This window comes from Canis lupus, chromosome 15 (genome assembly GCF_003254725.2).
Source record: "Canis lupus dingo isolate Sandy chromosome 15, ASM325472v2, whole genome shotgun sequence".
Taxonomy (NCBI): domain Eukaryota; kingdom Metazoa; phylum Chordata; class Mammalia; order Carnivora; family Canidae; genus Canis; species Canis lupus.
This window is the reverse complement of record NC_064257.1, coordinates 47,540,357-47,562,112: the sequence shown is the minus strand read 5'-3', so window position 1 is coordinate 47,562,112 and position 21,756 is coordinate 47,540,357. Positions and strand designations below refer to the sequence as shown.

At 37.0% G+C, this 21,756-nt stretch overlaps 1 protein-coding gene across 7 annotated transcripts in view; it reads left to right on the top strand.

Moving 5' to 3' along the window:
* The window catches only part of IQCM (IQ motif containing M), a 429,271-nt gene that overhangs the window by 388,573 nt on the left and 18,942 nt on the right, over nucleotides 1-21,756 (top strand). For 6 of the 7 annotated variants that reach the window (XM_025439272.3, XM_025439269.3, XM_025439270.3 and 3 more), the window contains one exon: nucleotides 11,669-12,009. The exons of the other annotated variant lie outside the window; for it this stretch is intronic. In XM_025439272.3, the coding sequence (XP_025295057.3) occupies nucleotides 11,669-11,769 (101 nt within the window). In that variant the 3' untranslated portion in view covers nucleotides 11,770-12,009. Of the gene's footprint in view, nucleotides 1-11,668; nucleotides 12,010-21,756 lie in introns of those variants that run through there. 7 annotated transcript variants of the gene reach the window in all.

Here is a 21,756-nt window from a genome sequence, read left to right as displayed (position 1 = left end):
TCAGTCAGTGGAGGAGGACAAAAAAAAAAGAAAAGAAGGGCATAATAACAGACACAATTTAAGAAATTATGATACATTTAAATCTGAATCAAGTGCTTTATGTGTATTTTCTCATTAAATTTCTATACTATTTCTTTGAAGTAGGTACTGTAGGTACTGCTATCTTCATTTTGATGAAGAAATGCAAACTCATCTTTCTTAAGATCACAAGGTGCTAAGTTAAAATTGCCAGTATTTGAATTTTAGTTTTTCTGATCCCAAAGTTCATGCTCTTAGCTCTGTACTAAAAATGTCACAAGAATTTTTATCACTTCTTGGTGAGATATTGACCATCCTGCTTTGAAAAGTTTGTCCATTGAATGTCCTTATCTAAATCCTGTTAAGATCAATTGGATTGCAATTAGAGTGTAATAGATTATAACACATGGTTTGAACCTTCTTTGCTCTTTTTCCATTGTGCACATATATTGGGAAACTTTAATTTTATTGTGATTGTTTCTTCTCAGAGGCAATTCAGCGATTTGAATCTTCACTCTGCTGTTGTCCTAATGTAGACTAAAATGAATAAAGAAACACTTGAGTATTTTCCTCATAGATTATTATAGTGATACTATACCACTTTCATTTTTTGTTTTGTTTTGTTGGATGCTTGGAGTTTATTTTCAACTTGGTGCAAGGCCCACGGCTACAGGGTGTCAGGAAGGCTTGTGTGTGGCTTGGATAGTAAAGAGTGGGGTTCTTTCAACTTCTTTTTTGATGATTTGCTGATTTAATATAAAAGACCCCAACTGCTTCTGCTTGCTACAGCCAGGAGGGGAGGGCCTCTGATGAGCCTAGTGTCTCCTGAAGACTGGTGGCTGGTGGTGGCCACTCAGGTTTGGAGCATTCCTTTTGGTAAGGAGATGGAAAACAAATTATGGTCAAGGAACGTACTGAGTTATGGAAAACATCTAGGGTAAAATAAATTTGTACATGTTTTTTTCTAGGTTTTAAGATGTGTTTTCTGGGTGGGCCTCCTCCTTATTGTTAATCTCGTGTTATTCAGAACATTAAGATCTTGCCTTTATTCCCCACCATTACTCCTCCAGAAAAAAATGATCTACCTCGGCTTGGAGAAATTTCTTTGTTTTTTTTTAAAGATTTATTTATTTATTTATTTATTTATTTATTTATTTATTTATGAGAGAGAGAGAGAGAGAGAGAGGCAAAGACACAGGAGGAGGGAGAAGCAGTCTCCATGCCGGGAGCCGGACATGGGACTCGATCCTGGGACTCCAGGATCTCACCCTGGGCCAAAGGCAGGCTCTAAACCGCTGAGCCACCCAGGGATCCTGAGAAATTTCTTATTTGTGCCTTTTACACAGATTGTATAGTCTTTGGCTTTTATCACTTTGTCTTTTTCTATCACCTTTAAAAAATATGGCAAAGAATTTCCAATTGAAAAGTCTAAAATTGCTCTTGTATTTTCATCTCTCATGTCTTTGCTTTGAAGCTATATCAACTTACCACTGGGCAGAGGGTGAGATTCAGGTAAGCAGTCCTGGCCACTATTATATGAGCTTGGCTGAAGGGTTTCTTATTATTGGGCCGGAAGATCCAAAGAAAGTTTCTAACAAGGTGGAAGTTGTTGGCATACCTTATCTTAGTCATTATAAGCTTGAATACTTGGAAAAAGGGAAGTTGTCCCAGCCATCTGTTAAAGGATAACACACTAAGTCCAAACACATTCTGTTCCAAATATAAGGATGACACCATATTAAGAAGTCAGAATTCTATTCCTATAGTTTATTATATAAACACATTTAGGGGAAAATTATATGGTATTATCAATAGATAGTAAAATAAGCAATTGAGAAAATTTAACAACCAGTGTAAATCAATCAATCAACTAATCAGTCAGTCAGTTAATCAAGCTTTAAGGAAATCTGGAGAACTGTGTATTCAAGCTAGGAGCAGGAAAGATATTCAATAAAGACTCTAAAGCAGAAGATTTTGTTTTTTAAAAATAAAAAAATATATGAGAAAAACAAATCGATTCTAGAAATTGATTTGGAATGGAATTGCATTTTAGAAGACAAAGGTTTAATATGATGAGCTGTTTAAAATTGAGCAAAAGAGGAAAATTTGGGGTGCTTGGCTGGGTCTGTCCTCGAGCAACCCACTTTTGATTTTTGAATGTGATCGTGATCTCATGGATCATGGGATTGTGATCTCAATGATCATGGGATTGAGCCTCAGATCTGGCTCTGTGCTCAGTGTAGAGTCTGCCTCAAGATTCTTTCTGTCTACCCCCTACCCACGCACGTGTCGTTGCCGATGCATGCTCCCTCTTTCCCTCAAATAAATAAATAAATGATAAAAAAGAGGATAATCTAATAACAAAATAGACAAAAGATGTAGAGAAACCATTCACAAAAAAAAAAAAAATTCAACAGCCATTTAACATATGCGAAGTTGCTCAAAGTCTCTAGTAAATGAGTAAGTAGATCAGTAGCTTTTAGACTGGCCACAATTAAAACAATGTGAAATAAAATAATAACTGCTATTGCTGGCTAGATTGTGAGCAAAGAAGTAATGTCACATGTTGCTGGTAGAAATATGAATTTTGTAGTATTTTAGAGAGCATGTGAGCAATATCAATTAAAATTTAAAATATTCATACTTTTGACTATGCTACATCTTGAGGAATCTATCACATGGAAATGAAAGCACTACTAAATAAACAAGCATGCTTATCTTAAGCATTTTTTATTTGGGAAAATTGAAAAACAAAGTATACACTAAACCATAAAGCAATGTTATGGTGCATTCGTATCACAGAATACTACACACCACTTAAAATAATGAATTAGAGCTATACTAGTTAGCTTGGAGAGATTTCCATGAATTCTTCTTGAATGAAGAAAGCAAAATATGGATAAGACAATGTCATTTTTGTAAAACAAAAATATTATCAAACTTATTGAACACATTAATCTGCAAGACACTCTTTTAGAGATAATGCAGGGACACAAAGAAGTGAATTACCGATATTTTGAGCTACAGGACAAGCATATAAAAAGGCAAGCAACAGGGGTGCCTGGGTGGTACACTCGGTTAAGCAATGGACTTTTGGTTTCTGCTCAGATCATAATCCCAGTGTCATGAGATTAAGCCTCACATCTGGTTCTGTGGTCAGCGCAGAGCCTGCTTGGGATTCTCTTTCCCTCTCCCTCTACCTCTCCCCCAACCTAAATCAATCAATCAATCAATCATCAATCAGTCAATCTTTTAAAAAATTTAGTATGCTGCTTTAAAAATGAGTGATTTAAATAGTGCTATGGTTTTCACTGAGTTATATAGTTATATATATTCATATGTGGATCAAAAATTGGCTGTCGCCCAATAAGACATGTTAGTATTATGAGTCTTAGTGTCCTATAATGATGTGATAGCATCCAGCATTGGTAGAAAGATAAATTAACATAATATAAGTAAAGCACTCAGCACGGTGCCTGACAAAGAATAAATGTACATTAAATGGAAACTATTATTTTGGTTCTCATTATTATTGTTTTTTAAATGCTGAGGTTATGCATATCTTGAGAGAGTATCACACAGGTGCAGTGCCCTTCTCATCACACCATATTAGCAGGAACATGCTGCAATATGCCTTATTAACCTGGTGATATAAACCTTGATCACCTGGCCAAGGTAGTGTTTGTCAGGTTTCTCCACTCACTGTTAGTGACTTTCCCCTCACCCATTTTCTGCAGTCTATTGTCTGAAATCCCATAACTAAATCCAGGTCACACTCAAGGAGGTCTGGGAGGGAAATGAAACATTTCCTCTGGGAAATGGGGATAGCTACATAACTTAGGAAGAATTGTTATGTAATGAAGTTTTTTTCCTCCCCCATCTATATATTCAATCATTTATTTACATATACTCATGATATTTCTTTTATACTTTGAGTTATAATCTAATACTACATTCCTTTGTTTTTGTTGTTCAAGTTGTTCCAGTTTTAGACATTGGGTGCACTTTCAAGTTCATTTCCAGTCCTTTTGAAATACCCCTATCCTTTTGTTATCTGAGCACTTTCTTACTTTCTGGCATTACAAGATTCTGCAGACTCATCTTGTATTGCCCCTGCCCTGACCTTAGAACTAGACATTTCTCCAAAGACTCGGTTCCTTTATTTTAGGGGAAGAGTGTGGAGAGAGAAGAGTGAGGGGCAGAGGGAGAGGGAAAGAGAAAGTCTTAAGTGGGCTCCATCTCAGGACCCTGAGATCATGACCTGAGCTAAAATCAAGAGTCTGCTGCTTAACTGACCAAGCCACCCAGGCACCCCACCCCTTGGTTCTTTTTATTGAAGAAGAGTCTTTAGAAACCCAAATCTGGGCACTGAATGTGTTCATTGTTGCTAAGGTTTCCAGCCTCCATCAGTAGGCAGATCTAGGAAATATAGATGTGAGTACTAAGCCAAGTTTGTAAACATAATTATTTCTGTATGTATCCATCTGCATCTACCCATTTGCATTTTGTCATTAGCCTCCAGTTCCCAGTCAAAACATTGTTTTCTCAAGTTACTTAGGGCAGCTCCTTTTCCCTCTCCCCCTTCAGTGGGTTGATATCATTTTCTGTGAAACTCCTATTTTCTGATTGCACAGTAAGTAGAGTTTCATACTCAAGTCTTTCACATAAAAAAGATTTTCCTATTAGTAATCAGACTGCTTTCCTTAGTATTCTATGAGCTACGTCTCTAACTTTCATGTTTTTCTGCTGTGCTTATTTCTTATATTTACCATCAAATTGTGTCCTCGATTCTTATTTACTCTGTGCCAGGCCCCCACTTTAGAGGGCTACTGTCCCATCTTTCACCTTGTGAGAGACCTCCTCTGTGTGATCTCTGCTCTTTGCTGGCCTCCTTAGGTCTAACTCTTGCCTGTTGGACCTTGGGAATCATTCATTGGCATCTGGCCTTAGTCTCTGCCATAGAAGTGCATATGCTTGGTCACTTCCCTGTCCTGACCTTGCCTCCTTTGGCCAGCCAGTCTTCTCCGAAGTCCCCTGCCCACGTGGGAACCTCAGCAATCTCAGTAGCCCTCCTGCACCATGGTGGGCTGCTATTTGTTCTGTAAGGCTGTCCAACCAACACCCAGACCCTCCCCACAGCCACTGTTGCACCACCATATTGGCCACTTGGTTTCTTCAAAAGGATAGCAGCCCCTTCAACAAAACTCCTTTACTCCTAAATCTTTCCACAAACTATGTGCTTTGTGTCATTGAGATTTCCCTTTTTCCATTTCCTCAGGGCAAGGTACAAGGGGATAGGGTGCCTGGCTCTTTTTCAGAAAAGCATCAGTAGCTTCTCTTTTGTTTCCCCCAGTTTGCTAGTCCAATTCCTATTCTCTGGACATTGGAAAAGATTCCATGTGCTAATATCTTCAGATTCTGGTGTCGTGGATATCCCAAATGCTGTACATTTTGAGCAAAGTTGTATTCTTCCAAGTAGAAGCCTTTATTTTGAAAGTATTGTTTTTACTCTGTGTTTTAAAACCTCCTCCTTGATGGGGCACCTGAGTGGCTCACTGGTTGAGCTTCTGCCTTTGGCTCAGGTCATGATTCCAGGGTCCTGGGATCTAGTCCCGCATCGGGCTCCCTCTAGGGACCCTGCTTCTCCTTCTGCCTATGTCTCTGCCTCTCTGTGTCTCGTGAATAAATTTTAAAAACCCTTTAAAAATAAAAAATAAAAATAAAAATAAAAACTCCTCCTTGAAATGTCACTGTCCTTTTGGTTCTAGGATTATTCTGCTGTTGGGCAGTGCATATGTGGAGAGTTGCAAAGTTCCTCACTTCATTTGAAATAGATGTTTGGTAAATAGCTATACGTTTTCCACCTATAGATTACAAAGAGGGACTTGACTGTTCAAATATTTAAGAATGCAATATTTATTAGCTATTTACAACTGTTTCCTTGTTTCAGAATAGGTAAGTATCAGAAACAATAAGTGTCAGTAAACGTGATTTACTTTCAGTCACCCTCCAGGAAGCCATTACTGTTGCCTGAATGGCAGAGGCGGGAGCTAGGAGCAGTGAATAGTGGGAAGCAAACCTTTGATATTTCAAAATCATATCCAACTACGTGCATGCACACATATGTATATGTGGTTACTATATGTGAAGTAACATGTACAAATGTATTCACACACAGAATTTTCTATCTGCTTTTATGCAACCTTTAGGTTCTTTGAAGGCAGTCCACCTACTGTGGTTATTTCTGGGACATCTCACGTGTGCTCATACACATGCCACCATAGGCGGCAACAGCATTCCTCATCCTGCCATCACTCTGAAGTGCAGGAAGCCTGGTGAAGGTGTCTACCTGCTGTCCTTCCATCAGCACCTGTTCAGGCCCTGCTGTACTGGTTCTAACCTGCTGAAGGAGAAAGTTTCTCTCCTGGACTGGGTACCACTGTCCCCTCCCTCTTAGCACCAAGGTCCTGTGCACCCTAGGATGTGGTGCAAGAAAACCGTTTTTTCAGCTCTGCCATTTTCTCCCTGGGGCCTTGCTCTCACAAATCTATAGGCCAGAGTCTCCCTGGGTGGGAGGATAGGGAACAGGGGAGTGGAGAGTCAAAGCAAAATCATCTTAGCAAGAAGCAAGGCAGAGTGTGTGAAAACCCCCATCCCGGGCAGCTTCTACTGTCTTATTTGATAAAGAAGAAAATAGCTAACTCTTCTTCAATTAAGAGTTTTTCTCCAAGAGGATTTCTTGGTCTTTCTTTGCAAAAAGATGTATGGAGGATTTGTTCTGACAGTCTTGTGGACACACTCCTGTTTGCATCCTACGGTGCACAAAATGTAGTTTCACACTTGGACCTGTGTTGTATACTGACATCAAATATAACTAGTCAAGTAAGTCCTGAATTATTTGTCGTCTAGGACTCTATTTTTGCTATATGTTATTGACTATGATAATCATCTGGTGGACAGGGCCATGATACCAACTTGCTTTCATTTTTTTTTTTTTCTAACTAGATCTCTACAAGTAACATAATAATTGCAGGGGGTTTTGTTTATTGTTTTTGGTTTGTTTGTAGTTAGGAAATGGAGACTCAGAAAGGTCTCACCTGGTGCCCTCTATGTCACATCCTAGCACTTAGCATGACCCTGTGGAAATAGGGCTCCACGGATACTCAATGACCTAAATGTATATTTTACTTTTAACACAATTCATTTTCTTTCCAAGTTGCTCTATGAAGATTCATTTTGAAGCATTCATGAGAAGTAGCCAATAGTGTAGAATAATACATAACCTTGAAGAGGTCAGAGAGATTGTATGAGAAATAATGAAATAGACTTGTGAGCATGAGAGTCTAGAGGTGGCTGAAGAGAAAAGAGAGGACAAAGCATACTTTGAATCTGTGATAAAATTTTAGTATTCTTGTCTGAAAATCCAGTCCACAAAATGCATGTTTTTAGCATACTATCTTTTTAATATGAATATTTTTCCAATTTGAAATCGTTTCTTTAAATTGTTGAAGTGTAAACAAAGATATCTGACTTCTGATTATTTATTCATTATCTACATTAAAAAATGACTTCATACCATAAATTTCAATCTAGAAACTTGAAAATCTCTAACATTGTTATTTTTACATATATAATATCTACTGTTGAGAATATGGGTGAACAGAGCTAAAGCTAAATTATCATTTCACTCGCTATTAATATTCTATTATTATAGGCATTTTAATATGCACATAATTTTTTTAAAGCCTGGGATCACATTGTAGATACTACTTTATAATCAGCTTTTCCATTTAAAACAACATTGTGACATATAGGTGTTTAAAAACTTTGTTTTTTGTGAGATATTTTAAAAGCCTTGTTTGAAGTTGTTTTCTTCTATAGAGGTTTTTCTCTTATTCTTGGAGCCCAACAAACTCTAGATTTGTCAAGATATTTTTGGACACACAGGTGACATGAGTTGGAACATCAAACCAGGGCCAGGTTTGGGGTTCTTTATCTGCTCAGCCTCAGAGATAAGAAAGGCTGTTTGCAGTTTTTCCTTGAAGCGTTCTTTTCCTTTTCCTTCACTTCACCTCCCCGCCTCTCCCCTACCCTTCCTTTCCCTTCTCTTCCATTCCCTACCCTTCCCTGTTTTTCCCTCCCCTTCCCCATTCCTCCTCTGCCCTGCTCTCCCCTTCTTTTCCCTCCCCTCTCCTCCCCTTCTCTTCCCTCCCCTTCCCTCTACTCTCTCTCTTAACCTCACCCTGCCTAGTCTGATACTGTATCCCTCTGGAGTCCAAGCTGAACTTGGTTGTGGTCTCCCACTGAACTCTCTATTTTGGGTGGACCCTGTGCTTTATCCCCTGTCCCCACTCCCCTCATAAGGCTGAAGGAATCTCAGGTATCCAGGGTTCTACAGAAAACCTCAGACCAAAAGAAAACAAACCAAAACAAAACAAAACTGATTTTGGCTCTCAAATATCCACTACGGTTACTGATTCTACTTTGTTTTTTGGCGTCCTTCTCTGCCAGCTTAGCAATGCAGCTGAAATATATATAATAATTGATTCAGGATTTGACTCTTTAATCAAAAGGATTGTTCTCTGCCACATGAAAAAATGAAGGTCAAGAATATTTACTTTGAAATATTAAAAATATATCACATATACTTACATTTTTATTCTTTAAAATTAAATGATTCTTTATTTAATTGAAATATTTGTGAAGTAATGGGTTGTACAATTTAGGATTCTGCTCCCAATCCAACTTCTGATCACCAATATTCTTCTGATTATCAGTGTTGAGTTTTTTTCTTTCTCCCACACCAACAAGTAATTAATGGACACCAGCTGGGTGTCCCATAAGGTAATTCAATTCTGACATTATCTATCTGGAGATAGCATCAAATCCCAGAGGTTAAGGGCTCAGTCCCAAGAGACTGCCCCCTACTTCAGATGCAAATTGCAAGAAGTATGTTCCCAGGTTACCCACTTTTGTTCAACTTGGCTAGAAATCAGTTTCCCACAACCCTTTCCTTAGGTTTGATTAATTTAGTAGAGCAGCTCACAGGCCCTGGGGAATCACTTGTGCTTATCAGTTTATTTTTTTTATTATTTTTTTTAATGAATTTTTTTTTAGAATTTTTTAAAATTTTTTATTTATTTATGATAGTCACAGAGAGAGAGAGAGAGAGGCAGAGACACAGGAAGAGGGAGAAGGAGTCTCCATGCACCGGGAGCCTGATGTGGGACTCGATCCTGGGTCTCCAGGATCACGCCCTGGGCCAAAGGCAGGCGCCAAACCGCTGCACCACCCAGGGATCACTGCTTACCAGTTTATTAAAGGGTAGATAAGGGACACAGTTGAACAGCCAGATGAAGAGATACATAGGATGAGATCTGAGAGGATTGTGAATGTAGGAGCCTCTGTCCCTACAGAGTTGGGGTACAGTCACTCTCTGGTGTGGACATGTTCATCAACCTAGGAGCCCTCAGGGTGCCCTACTATTGGGATTTTTATGGAGGCTTTCTCAAGTAAGCATGATCTATCATTAACTTCATTTTCAGACCCTCTTTCTTCCTTCTTCCAGAAGGAGTTACTGAAAGTTCCAAGTTTCTAATCACAGCTTATTCTTTCCAGTGACAACTCCTCATTCAGGAGCTCATCTAGAGTCACCTCATTAGAACAAAAGATGCTTCTAGTGATCTTATCACTTGAGAATTTACAAGACTTTTAGGAGTTTTGTGTCAGTGATGGGGCCAAAGACCGAAAATTAGACCAAGAAATGCTCCTAGTGCTCTTACCGCTTACAAAATTACAAGGGTTTTAGGAGCTCTGTGTCAAGAACCAGGGACAGAGACCCATATATGTTTTTTCTATCATCTCACACAATTATTAGTGAAATACCTTTATAAAGCTTATCTATTATAATATCATGATATAAATAATAATAAGGGGCAGCCCGGGTGGCTCAGCGGTTCAGCGCTGCCTTCAGCCCAGGACGTGATCCTGGAGACCCGAGATCGAGTCCCACATCAGATTCCCTGCATGGAGCCTGTTTCTCCCTCTGCTTGTGTCTCTGCCTCTCTCTCTCTCTCTTTGTGTGTGTATCTCATGAATAAATAAATAAAATATTTAAAAATAAATAAATAATAATACAGCAAGTATATTTTAAATATTTATGAAGTGTCAGGCATATCTTTTTTAAACTAATAGACTTTATTTTTTTGAGGAATTTTAGGTTTTCAAAAATAGTGATGGACTGTAAAGCAAGTTCCCATATCCTCCCTCACCTGCAACCCTCCTTTTCCCATTCCCTATTATTAACAGCCTGCATTAGTATGGTATATTTGTTATAACTGATGAGTCAATATTAATACATTATTATTACACATATATCTTTTTTTTGATCCTTTTAACAACCAAACAAGATAGATATTATCCCCATTTCAAAAATAAGGAAACTAAGATTAAGTATTAAATCTGGACTCACTGACAAATGTATAAGAAGAAGAGCTTAGACTATTATATTCACTTTTTTTTTTTCTATTTTACCTACTTTGAGAAATCCTGTTTAAAATACCTTCTGTCTGAAGAAATGTGTGTTTGGTATTGTATATAATTTTTAAAAAATCACAGTAGGAAATCATTTTATCCTAAGATTTGATCTTTAGAATTAACGTGCTTATCTTGTGTAACTACTAGATAAGAACACCAGTTTGTGGTTGCCAATGATCACAGTTGCAATGATAATTACTAATTATTTTATAAATACTCTGAATGCAGTATAATTTAGTTTTGTTGTTATAAGCCTTGCTATTTGTCTAATGGCAATATAGTTAAACATAAAAACAGCAACAATGCCCTGATTTTTCTTTTACAACACATCAGGTCATTAAATTCCTTTTAGGTATGTGGATTGTTCTTCTTATAACTTAAACTATTTTTTAGTTATGTTTTTGTTTCATAATAATGGTAGGTCAGGCAAAAATGGACTGCCCTATCTGTAAATTAGCACTGTGTATAATTGGTGGACACAGTAAATCTATGGCTTTTATTTCTCATTTGGAAAGTCATTTTATACCTAAAGATGGATCTAGTATAAGCAATCTGTACAAACAGTGGTTTATATCGATTTGAATATCAGTATCAGAACTGAGTATATTGTATTGCCAAAAAAAAAATCAATACTGTTGCTCTTATGGTCAAATACATGTTTCATCTAATTTATTTCAAATATGCTGTATATTGGGCAGCCCAGGTGGCTCAGCAGTTTAGCGCCGCCTTCAACCCAGGGTGTGATCCTGGAGACCCAGGATCAAGTCCCACATCAGGCTCCCTGCATGGAGCCTGCTTCTCCTTCTGCCTGCATCTGTTCCTATCTCTCTCTCTCTCTTAAATAAATAAAATCTTTAAAAAAAAAAACCCAATATGCTGTATATTGATGGAATCCAGGTTCTGCTATCCTTTCTCTCAGCTGTTTGTCTCAGAGTAACTCTTGCTGAGAATCCTGGCATGATATATAGGGTACTGTAATACACCTGAAAGAAATGTGTCCAAATGTTCTAGCACAACTATTATTTATTTCCTGTGATTTTTATGATTTCAAAAACATGGCACATTGTTATATTAATTAAAAATTTATTAATACAATTATATATTTGTTTTATAGTGAATGGACATCCAATACTCAAAAGAGCTAACATCCAGGTTGTTGGAAAGTTAGTATGCAGATCTATAAGAGAAAGGAAAATGAGACAACATTTATCGTGAGAAGAAGAATAATGTTTCAATACAATTTTAATATCTTAAGAATTGAACCTATCTACCCAAAGAGATACATTAACATCAGCCATGGATTAATTATCACCAGGAAAAAATGACAAGCATCTTTGGACATCAAAAGAAGGATTCCAACAACTCAATTTATAATTCCTAAATATCTTTGGATGAGCCATTCATTGGATCTTCTTCATTAAAAGCTACCGTTTTATCATACTGAAGTTGAAACCACATAGTGTCAAGTATTCCTTTCATTGGACTTTAATTTCTTTTGTTCCATTACCAATCAATGCCACGAAGAAACTTTAAGACTTTGATTTCTAAAAATGCACTTACAGTTTTTGGAAATGACTCCTCAAAATGTTTTTTCAACTATATGACTTTATTAGTGTATTCATAGTATTATTTTTCCCTATTCTCATTCCCTACTCAAGTGAAAAACCGGAAGTCTGTCTATAGTGTTCCTAAGTTACCTGCCTTAGTTAAGAAAAGATTTGAAGCAAAGCAACTAACACTAGTTTCCTAAGAATCTTGAATTTAATTTTATCTACCTATCCATCACTTATCCATCAATCCCTCCATCCCCCACCCCCTCCTTCTATGAGTGGGTTTGAAGAAACAATTGAAGGATAGCTGAAGGAACAGAACCTATAACTAACATGGAGACTAGACATGAACAGAGGCAGGAGCTACATGTGCTTCATTTTTTCAGTTCTAGCTTCTGATCTATTACTTCTGTAATCGACTCTGGTTTAAGAACAAAATCTCTCTCAGGCTACTTTATGCAATTTACTGTAGAATCCATATGGAAGTTATTAGAATAAAATCTTTAGAAAAACCAGTTACAAGAATCATGTTAAGTCAGGGCTCCACCAAAACCAGAACCAAGCTCGATTAAAAAACATGCTGATCCTCTAACGAGAAAATGTTTGCAGTAAAACATTTGACAGGGGGGAAAAAAAGCAGTTATGAGCTCAAATGTAGACATTAGTGTATTTGTGAAATTAAATTATCCGTATTTACTCTGTTGGTAATTGAGAGGGTTTCATTTTAAAGAAAAACATTTTTTCTTTATTTCAATACTGAAAAAAAGCTGAAAAGTGCAGAATAAAGAAAAAAAAAGGAAAAAAATCACACATGAGTTGATTCCAGCATGGTAACAGATCATCAGCCTGCTCCTTTTTATAGCATTATTAGGATAATAATTTGGCTAGCCTTCTGCTACCACTATTCAAAAAAAAAATTGGGGAACAAAGGCATGGAATTACAATGAAGGCACCTAGGATACAGGATTTCCTAATGAGTGTTACATAATGAGTGTCACTATTTCAAATGGCAAATATATTTATAAGAGAAAGCAATTAATACAAAAATATCAAAGTTACCTTATAAAAATAAAATATAGAAATTAAGTTATGATTATGACAATTGGGGTCAGGATATAGAAGTTTAGTTTTCCTTTAATAAAATGTGATGATCGTTTTTCTCTCATATTTCCTACATTTGACTCTCATTCTTGATTTTTAGCAAAAGGAGGTAGGGCTACTGAATGTCTTTTAGAGGTATGATCCTACATTAAAGTTCGGTGACAATATGTCACTCTAGAGCTGCAGAAGACAGTGTAAGGTCAGGGAAAAGAAGCCTTCACTTTTCAATAGTCAGTTTCCATATAAAAATTGGCACTTGGTGCTCATCAGAGAACAAGAAATATTGGATATGCTCTAAATGTCCATTGTGTTTTTGAGCCAACTACCTGATGGAAGTCATCACTTATATGTAAATGAACTGTCAATGGCTTGCCACTGTTGGCAGTCACTGGACTGTGAAGGGTATGTCTTAATAAGAACCGAAGCTCTTCACAGACTTTGATTTACTGGAAATAAAATAGAAAAGTCCTCTGAGACTACAAAGGACACTTGTTTCAGATAAAACGTCTAGACAGTAGCAATATATTTAGGGCTTTTATTATAGCAAAACTGCAAATGAGGATGGAGTGGTGAGAAAGTCCCCGTGACCCAGCTGAGTTCTAAAACACGGTTTCTGACTAGAGTAATACAATCTTTAAAATAGCTAAGCCAAATTAAATCAAAGTGCATTAAGAAAAAAAAAATCCAGAAACAATGAAAAGTCAAGATTCAGGTTTGTTATGTCTTTTAAGTTGTCTATGTCTTATGTTTTACACGTTCTTAGGAGTCTATATTTTTCTCAATAAGTTCAGCTACTAGAATAATAATGCAGCTCTGATCCTACAGCATGGACTACCTCAGGAAAGTCAGGTTTCAGGGGATTCTTCTTGGTCTATCCATTCCTTTCCCCAGCTTCCACTCCAAAACACATACCTACAATACGGAATTTTCCATAACTATTCCTATTTTTATTAATGCTGTTAATAACAAGCATTTATTAAATTTGCAAAATGCTTTGGTATTTGCAGTATACTTTTGCCTAAGTATGAACTGTGGAAACTTGATCAGTGTGAAAAAATGCTTAAAGAGGGCAATGTAGTTGATATAAACTTAAGCCCTTCGTGAAGTGAATCATCTCCATTCAGAGAACCATAAAATGGGGTGGAAGGGGAGAGGTGTTTACAGGACAAAGAATAAAGAACAAGGAAGAGAAAAATAAGGCATATTGTCTGGGGCCACATAGTCAACCTTGTTGGGGGTGAGAAAGGACAAGGAAATAAGTATAAAGCCCAGAGTTGGCTTTGCATTTGGGGACTGGCTGACAGCATACACTGCGTTTCTCTGCTCTAGTGGAGCGTTTACAGGGACACGAAAGTTATCTAAGTTTCAGTTTGCTGACATGGCACCCCAGGCAGGAGTGGCTCCATCTTGGGCCTAGAAATTTATTTCAACAGTAGGTAGACCAAATTTTTATATTAACTACTTTCTCCCAAAGCACACTGTGTTCAAAGAAGTGTATCAGTCAGGGTAGGTTATCAGCTTTGAAAAACAATCCTAAAAATCCCATTGGCTTAAAGTAATAATATCTTTTTTGCTTCCTTCACTGGCCAGCCTGTCAGCAGGGACTCTGCCCCATGAAGTCTTCCAGAGATTCAGGCTTTTTCCATCTTAATAGCTTTGCCACTCTTTAGGGCCTCTACTGCAGTCTTACACCCAGCCAGTAGACAAGAAAGAAAATGGAGAAAGCATACCCTCTTCTTAACTTCTTCAGTTTGAACTTTGAACACCTCACTTCTCACATTCTTTTGGAGATAACTTATTACCTGGCCCCATTGAAATTCAAGGGGGCTAGGAATCCAGTCTATTCTATATCCAAAAAGAAGGATTTTTTTAAAGTATTTTTTTTAAAGATTTTATTTATTTATTCATGAGAGACACACAGAGAGAGAAAAAGAGAGAGAGTGAGAGAGAGAGAGAGAGAGAGAGAGAGGCAGAGACTCAGGCAGAGGGAGAAGCAGGCTCCATGCAGGGAGCCCGATGTGGGACTCGATCCCGGGCCTCCAGGATCACGCCCTGGGCTGCAGGCGGTGACAAACCGCTGCGCCACCAGGGCTGCCCAAGAAAAGGGATTAAATTGCATTCCTCATTATTTTAGGGAACAAGAAAAATTTCAAATGGCTTAATGTGAATTGTCATCATTCTCGTCTAACATTCTATTATAAAGATATGCAAATAATCTAGTTTTTTTGTTGTTGTTGTTTCCCAATATTGATCTTGCAATTTATCAAGAATCCTGCAAGCATCTAGCATCAATTTAAAAGGAAAACTTTTTTTTCATTCCTCAGGTATGTGTTTTTCTTTCCTGAAGTTGAAGAATTTGGAGTTTTATTTTGTTTGGGTTTTGTTACTCAAATAAAAATCATGTCAAGTAAATAGTTTTCAGTAATTTATTGATAGGAACCTTTCTTTTTATATAAAAGATCACTCACTTCCAGTCTGGAGAAACAAGCTACCAGAAACTAATACTTGCAGAGCAATGGAGGGAGACACAGAATTGTACCATTTCCAAACTTTCCTATAGAAATAATCAAGAAAAGAAAACCAATAAAATGGTGTGGGACTGACTTATCATTGCAGAAGTAATTTATTTTATTCCAATGGTAAGAATATTGAAGAAATAAAAATTTGCATTCTGGGGTGTCTGGGTGTCTTAGTCAGTTAAGCATCCAACTCTTGATTTTGCTTGGGGTCTGATCTTAGGGTTGAGAGATCAGCCCACATTGGCCTCTGCACGGGGCCTGGAGCCTCCTTGGGATTCTCTATCTCCCTTTCCCTCTTCTGCTGCCCTTCACACTCCTCCTCACCTGATCACATTCTCTGTCTCTGTCTCTCTCTCTAAAATAGGGGAAATAATGAAAATTCTAATTCTAAAAGATTTCTAAACAGCTGAGGGAAAGGGAGAGAGAAAATGTAAAGAACCAAAATCCTGAATAGATTTGCTGAAAATCGAAAGTCCTAGCTGAAGCCTCCTCCCTTCAAAATTGTTATCTCTTTCTGGAATAAATACTTAAACATTCTAGTTTTGGAGTTCTTAAATATATTTCACATTAGACTCTCCAATTTGTATTTCCTCCAATTTTTTCGAGCAGTCTCTGCACATTTGATTAGTATTCTACATTGTGAAATATACGTTTCCAACATAATAACAGTAATAGTAGTAATCATCATCATCATCATCATCATCATCATGCAAAAGCTATATTTTAAGCCTTCCCATACAAAATTTTGCTTTGAAAATGAGTTGGGTAGGGGCAAAGAGCAAGTACCAAGCACTTACTTATCCTGCTAGAATAACTCACAGCAGTGACCTGGCCTGGTGGGACTGAGGCCAGTGACTGTAGGGTAGCTTCCTGGTTCAGACTTCCTGATTTTGGCAAGCCTGTTCCTGGGGTGATACAAAGAGTGACTCACGAAACTGCTGAAATCTGTTTCTTCTGCAATAGCAACAATTTTTTGAGTTGTCTATCTCTCTTAATAAATCTCGTTCTGATTAATATAGCTCCTATTGTCCTGTCTTCTGAAATTGAGAACCCTGACCCATATATTTTCTTTCCTTCCTTCCTTCCTTCCTTCCTTCCTTCCTTCCTTCCTTCCTTCCTTCCTTCCCTCCCTCCCTCCCTCCCTCCCTCCCTCCCTCCCTTCCTTCCTTCCTTCCTTCCTTCCTTCCTTCCTTCCTTCCTTCCTTCCTTCCTTCCTTCTTTCCCTCTTAATAATGCTAGTCAAATATAAAGGTATTTAAAACTTAAGATGAGTTTTTCAAAATGAACATTTTGGATGTACTACATAGGCATAAATGCCAGACATGCAATCTCCTAGCATGTCACATTGTCCCAAGCAATCCCAGTTCCACTTTTCCCCTGCATATAACTGCAGCTTCATCTTAGTTGAAAACATATTTGATATCTTAAATAGTATTTCTATAAGTAATTCTCTATAGAAGAAAAGCCAAGGATATCAGAAAGGTAACTTTATTTTTGATAGCAGGATGATAATTTGATGAAACTCCAGAAGCTTGACAGTTGCTTATGATCCACGAAAATGGAAAGTGATGGAATAGGAGGAGATTTATCAATTTAATCTTTCTGCGTTTTGACATGTATATTAAAGACTAAACTATTTGTAAATGTACTACTGTTTCGATGATGATGTAATAGTTGGTCTGGAAGTAGAATATAGTTAGATGACTAATGGAACAGAAATTTTGGGACTCTGTAATAAGTAAAATATGGTTTTAAGAAAGACTGATGTTGCCTTATACAACTATAGGTGCTATAGATTTTCATCATAAACCAAGATATCAGGCTAATCTGTAAAAGAATCTGAAAATACGTCTTTGAAACATCATTGGTACTTCAGAATCTTAAATAGGCTGATATTCTTGATAAAAATATGAGTTTATTTATAACACTCCCTTATACTGAAAGGAAAACATCACCAAATCAAAAAATCCTGTGAAGATAAAATCTAACTATTTTATAGAATTGAGTAGCTGGATGGGGCACCTGGGTGGCTCAGTGGTTGGGCATCTACCTTCGGCTTAGGGCCTGATCACAGGGTCCTGGGATTGAGTCCTGCATCAGGCTCCCTGTGGGAAGCCTGTCTCTCCCTCTCTCTATATCTCTGCCTCTATTTCTGTGTCTCTCATGAATAAATAAATTAAATCTTAAAAAAATAATAATAATTGAGTAGCTGGAGTGGGCATTACTTAAATGGTCTAGAGCTCTCATTTTTAAAAATAAAAGTTTAAGTGAGGTCACAGGGCAATTTAATGTCTGAGCCAGTCTTCTTTATCCTATTCCTTCTTACCACCCCAGAAGACAAAATGAAGATAATTTTCTAGAAAGAATGCAGCCTCAAACCAGGCAACATCTCAAATGACAGATGCTGCCTTCTGACTTCTCTGGTCTTCCCTCCTCTCCCACATAAAAAATCTCACTGCTGTCCTTGCTTGCTTCCTTCTTTTCTTCACGCTTTAGAATAGGTTAGCTAATTTGATCAATTAAATTGGTTCAAGGTGTTAATGGATCCTAATGGCTTCATGCATTACCTTGTTTGCATTTTAACTAGGCCTGTCAACTGCCTGTGAGTGTCTAATGCTGGGAGCTTCAGATGTTGTGCAAAACAGTGGAGGGGCGTCCTGATTACATTTATGTCAAGGTTTACTACTAACTTCATTGAACACAAAAAAACCCTATTAGAAGTTTTATTTTGTGTGTCTGTTAGGACTGGTATTAAGTGAGCCACCCTCCTATTACACATCGTGACTAGATGATTCTATCACTACAGCATATTATTTCAGGTTTTAATAGAGGGAAAGTCCTCGTTTAATCTTGACTCCAAGACTAGCCGACACAAAGTCTAGGAGTCAAAGGTGAAAGAATTGCATTTCTTAAAAAACTCATATTTCTTATGTAAGATTGTTTGCCAGTTACCTTCTCTTCAAAACACCTTTGGGATTTGTCCCTTTTCACATTCTCATTCATTCTGCTAGGTCAGGACGTCATCACTTCTAATCTAGATTTCTTGATATGTCTCTGAATTTTCTGCAATAAATGGTGTCCTGTTCTCCAATCCGTCTAGCAATGCATGGCCCTCCTACTCGGGTCTGTCTTATATATACACCCCTGCTCCTGACTCTTCAGACTCTCAGCTGAAGTTCAAGCCTTACCCTTGTGTTCTGTGCTACTTGTAATACCTTACTGCCTTGTCTCCGAGACCACCCAAAGAAAGTCTCCTCCATTAGTTCATGGCACCTCTCCCATTGTCTCCTTGTCTGCTCAAAATTTAGCCAGTCATCTAGAGGCTCCCTTTTCAACCTTTCCTAGAAAATCATCATCCTTAGGGCGTTTATTCCTTTCTACCAGTATGAATTTGCACCATGTATTTTTGTTCTTGCTAATGTTATTTTGCACTAATTTCTACTGGTCTCAATGAATTCTCTCATGTGCCTAACTTTTAACTCACCAGAAAAAAAAAAAAAAAAAAAAAGACTCTTGAGAGCAAAGATTATACCACATCCCCAAATCTAGCACAAGTTTTTGAGAAAGGTTCATTGAATTAAGAGAATTTACACCAGGCTGCCCAATCAACCTGAACAGGCTAGCAAGGGTTTTACTGAGATGTGAAAGGCTTCAGACTTTGATCCTACACCAAACGCTGGCAAATACATAGACAGGAGCCAACTACAAAAAGGCTGACGAAAAAAATGTGTTATCTAAATTGAGACAATTGTGATAGTAACAGGGGCACCAAAAATAACTAAAATTATTTATTTTCCCACAAACTAATTTTGTTAGACCAAAAGATAATTCTATTAAAGACTATTTTCTAAAGACTATTTTCAAAATTAAAACTCTTTCTTAAAAATAACATACGTCTGCATGCCTTAATGCAACATACCAAAACACCTTTTAATTGATTATTTGAACCTTAAAGAGAAGATATGCCCCATGATTGTTCTTAGTATTGATACCAGAGCCCTCAGGTGCAAGAGTATCTGGCACCAGAGATTCCAAAAACATGAGGTTCAACCATTTGCCACTGACAAAATCTAAAGGCAGAAAGATGAGTGGTGGTGAAACAAAAAAGGGATTTATTCAACTTATTTCCATGAGGCCAATGCCAAGAAGACAGCAAACTAGTGTCCTAAGAGCTAGGTGCTGTGAATATGGCTAAGTTTATATAGGAAAAATGAGGAACAAAGATGGATGCGTATATGCAGCCGGGCAGCAAAGGTTAGGTTGATCATTGTCTCGGGGTCAATCACACAGGGTCTTGATGGCTTCAGGGCAGCTCTTATTGCTTGAGGGGGCAGTTTCAGTTCCCATGGCTGGATGTTTTGTCCTCTGGGTCCCTCCTAGAGTTAACAGGTAAGCTGGAGGGGAAAACAAAGCAATTAAGAAGAATAAATTGAAGGCAAAATGGTGTCAGTCAGGGCAATGACTGGATCCTCATTCAGAATTAATTCACATTTTAAAATCACATACTTTAAGGAATTAGCTGTAGCTCTTTAATACAATGCCACTGGTATTTCTCTCAAATGTGGTCTCATTCTTTTTATTATTTTTTCCATAAAACTGCCTGGAATAGACTTCTAAGTTGCATTTTACAGTTAAGAAATTTAAAATGGACACCTTCCATTGAAACTTCTCTGTGGATTATATTATTTTTAATTGAGAGAACACTAAAAATGCCAAGGTATCTGGTAAGCTCAGAGCAAATTCTGCTAAATGGAGAACATTCTCAAGCATAAAATTTTTTGTATTAGCATATATAAATATTTCAACCCCAATATTTTCGCAGATATTCAGTTAGCCTCCAGTTAGAGTCCATTCTTTAACATCTGTACATGAAGAAAGTGTATCAAATATGTTAATATGATTTTTGAATGTTTTATCAACTTTAGATGGTGTAAAATCATAGGCATTTTTGTCAGTTTCATTGCATTCAACAACATAACTTCTTCAATTATATGTTAGAATTCCAATAACGTGATGTTCCTACCAGTTGAGATACTCCAAAGCAAAACTATAGAATTTCAGCATTAAATCTTATATATCATTTAAGCTACTCTTGCTTTTATATGAATAAATGTCAGTGTCTTCTTGTTTACTATTGTTTTCTGATATAGTGCAATTCAATAAAATCTTTCAAAGACAGCATCTTTTGATAACTCCCTTTGTTGAATGTCTTTAGTAAAGATTTCATATTGATTTTGAAGAAAATGAAGAAAATCTAGATGACTCACAGAGTTGATTTACAAAGTAGTTCTTTAAAAGCAAAACATTTCTGAAATCAGGTTGATGATGGGCAGCAGTGAGAGAAAATACATACTGTTATGCTGAAGTATGGCTTTTTTCAATCTTGTTTTTGTCCGCAAACTTTGTAGTATAGTTAACCCTAACTCAGGTCACTGTGTGTGTGTGTGTGTGTGTGTGTGTGTGTGAAATTCCACAACTGCAGCTTCTATTTCAGAATGGGGCAACTTATTGGTATGTAGTCTGAATTGTGTGTGTACTACAACCTATTCTTAGAATATTTCTGCCCCAAATATTTCTTAATTTTGTAAGGGCATTGTTTTTACCATAATCCCATTCTTCATAAAATTTATATTGATGTTATCACTGCAAATATAAAAACTGTATTTTCAATATTGGACTTTTTAACTTAATTTACTAAAGCACTTAAAAAAATACTAGATGCCTCACCTTTAAGAGAATGGAATTCCAGAAAAAACCCATTTCACTGTAATTCCATGAAACATGAAAAAAATCATACTAGCATTACAACTGCCTTAAATGATATTCCCCTTTATAGGATATGATTATATTAATATAATACACTTTGTGTATTGTCTTTTTCTGCTGATAGAGTTAGCACATTAATAGATATCACTTAACTTGGAGATAATATGAAAGAAACATTGGATTTGAAAATAAGCAAAAATCCATTTAGTAATGAATTCAAACAAATGTCCTACTTCATGGTGTTATACTTAAAGGCATCTTCTGAG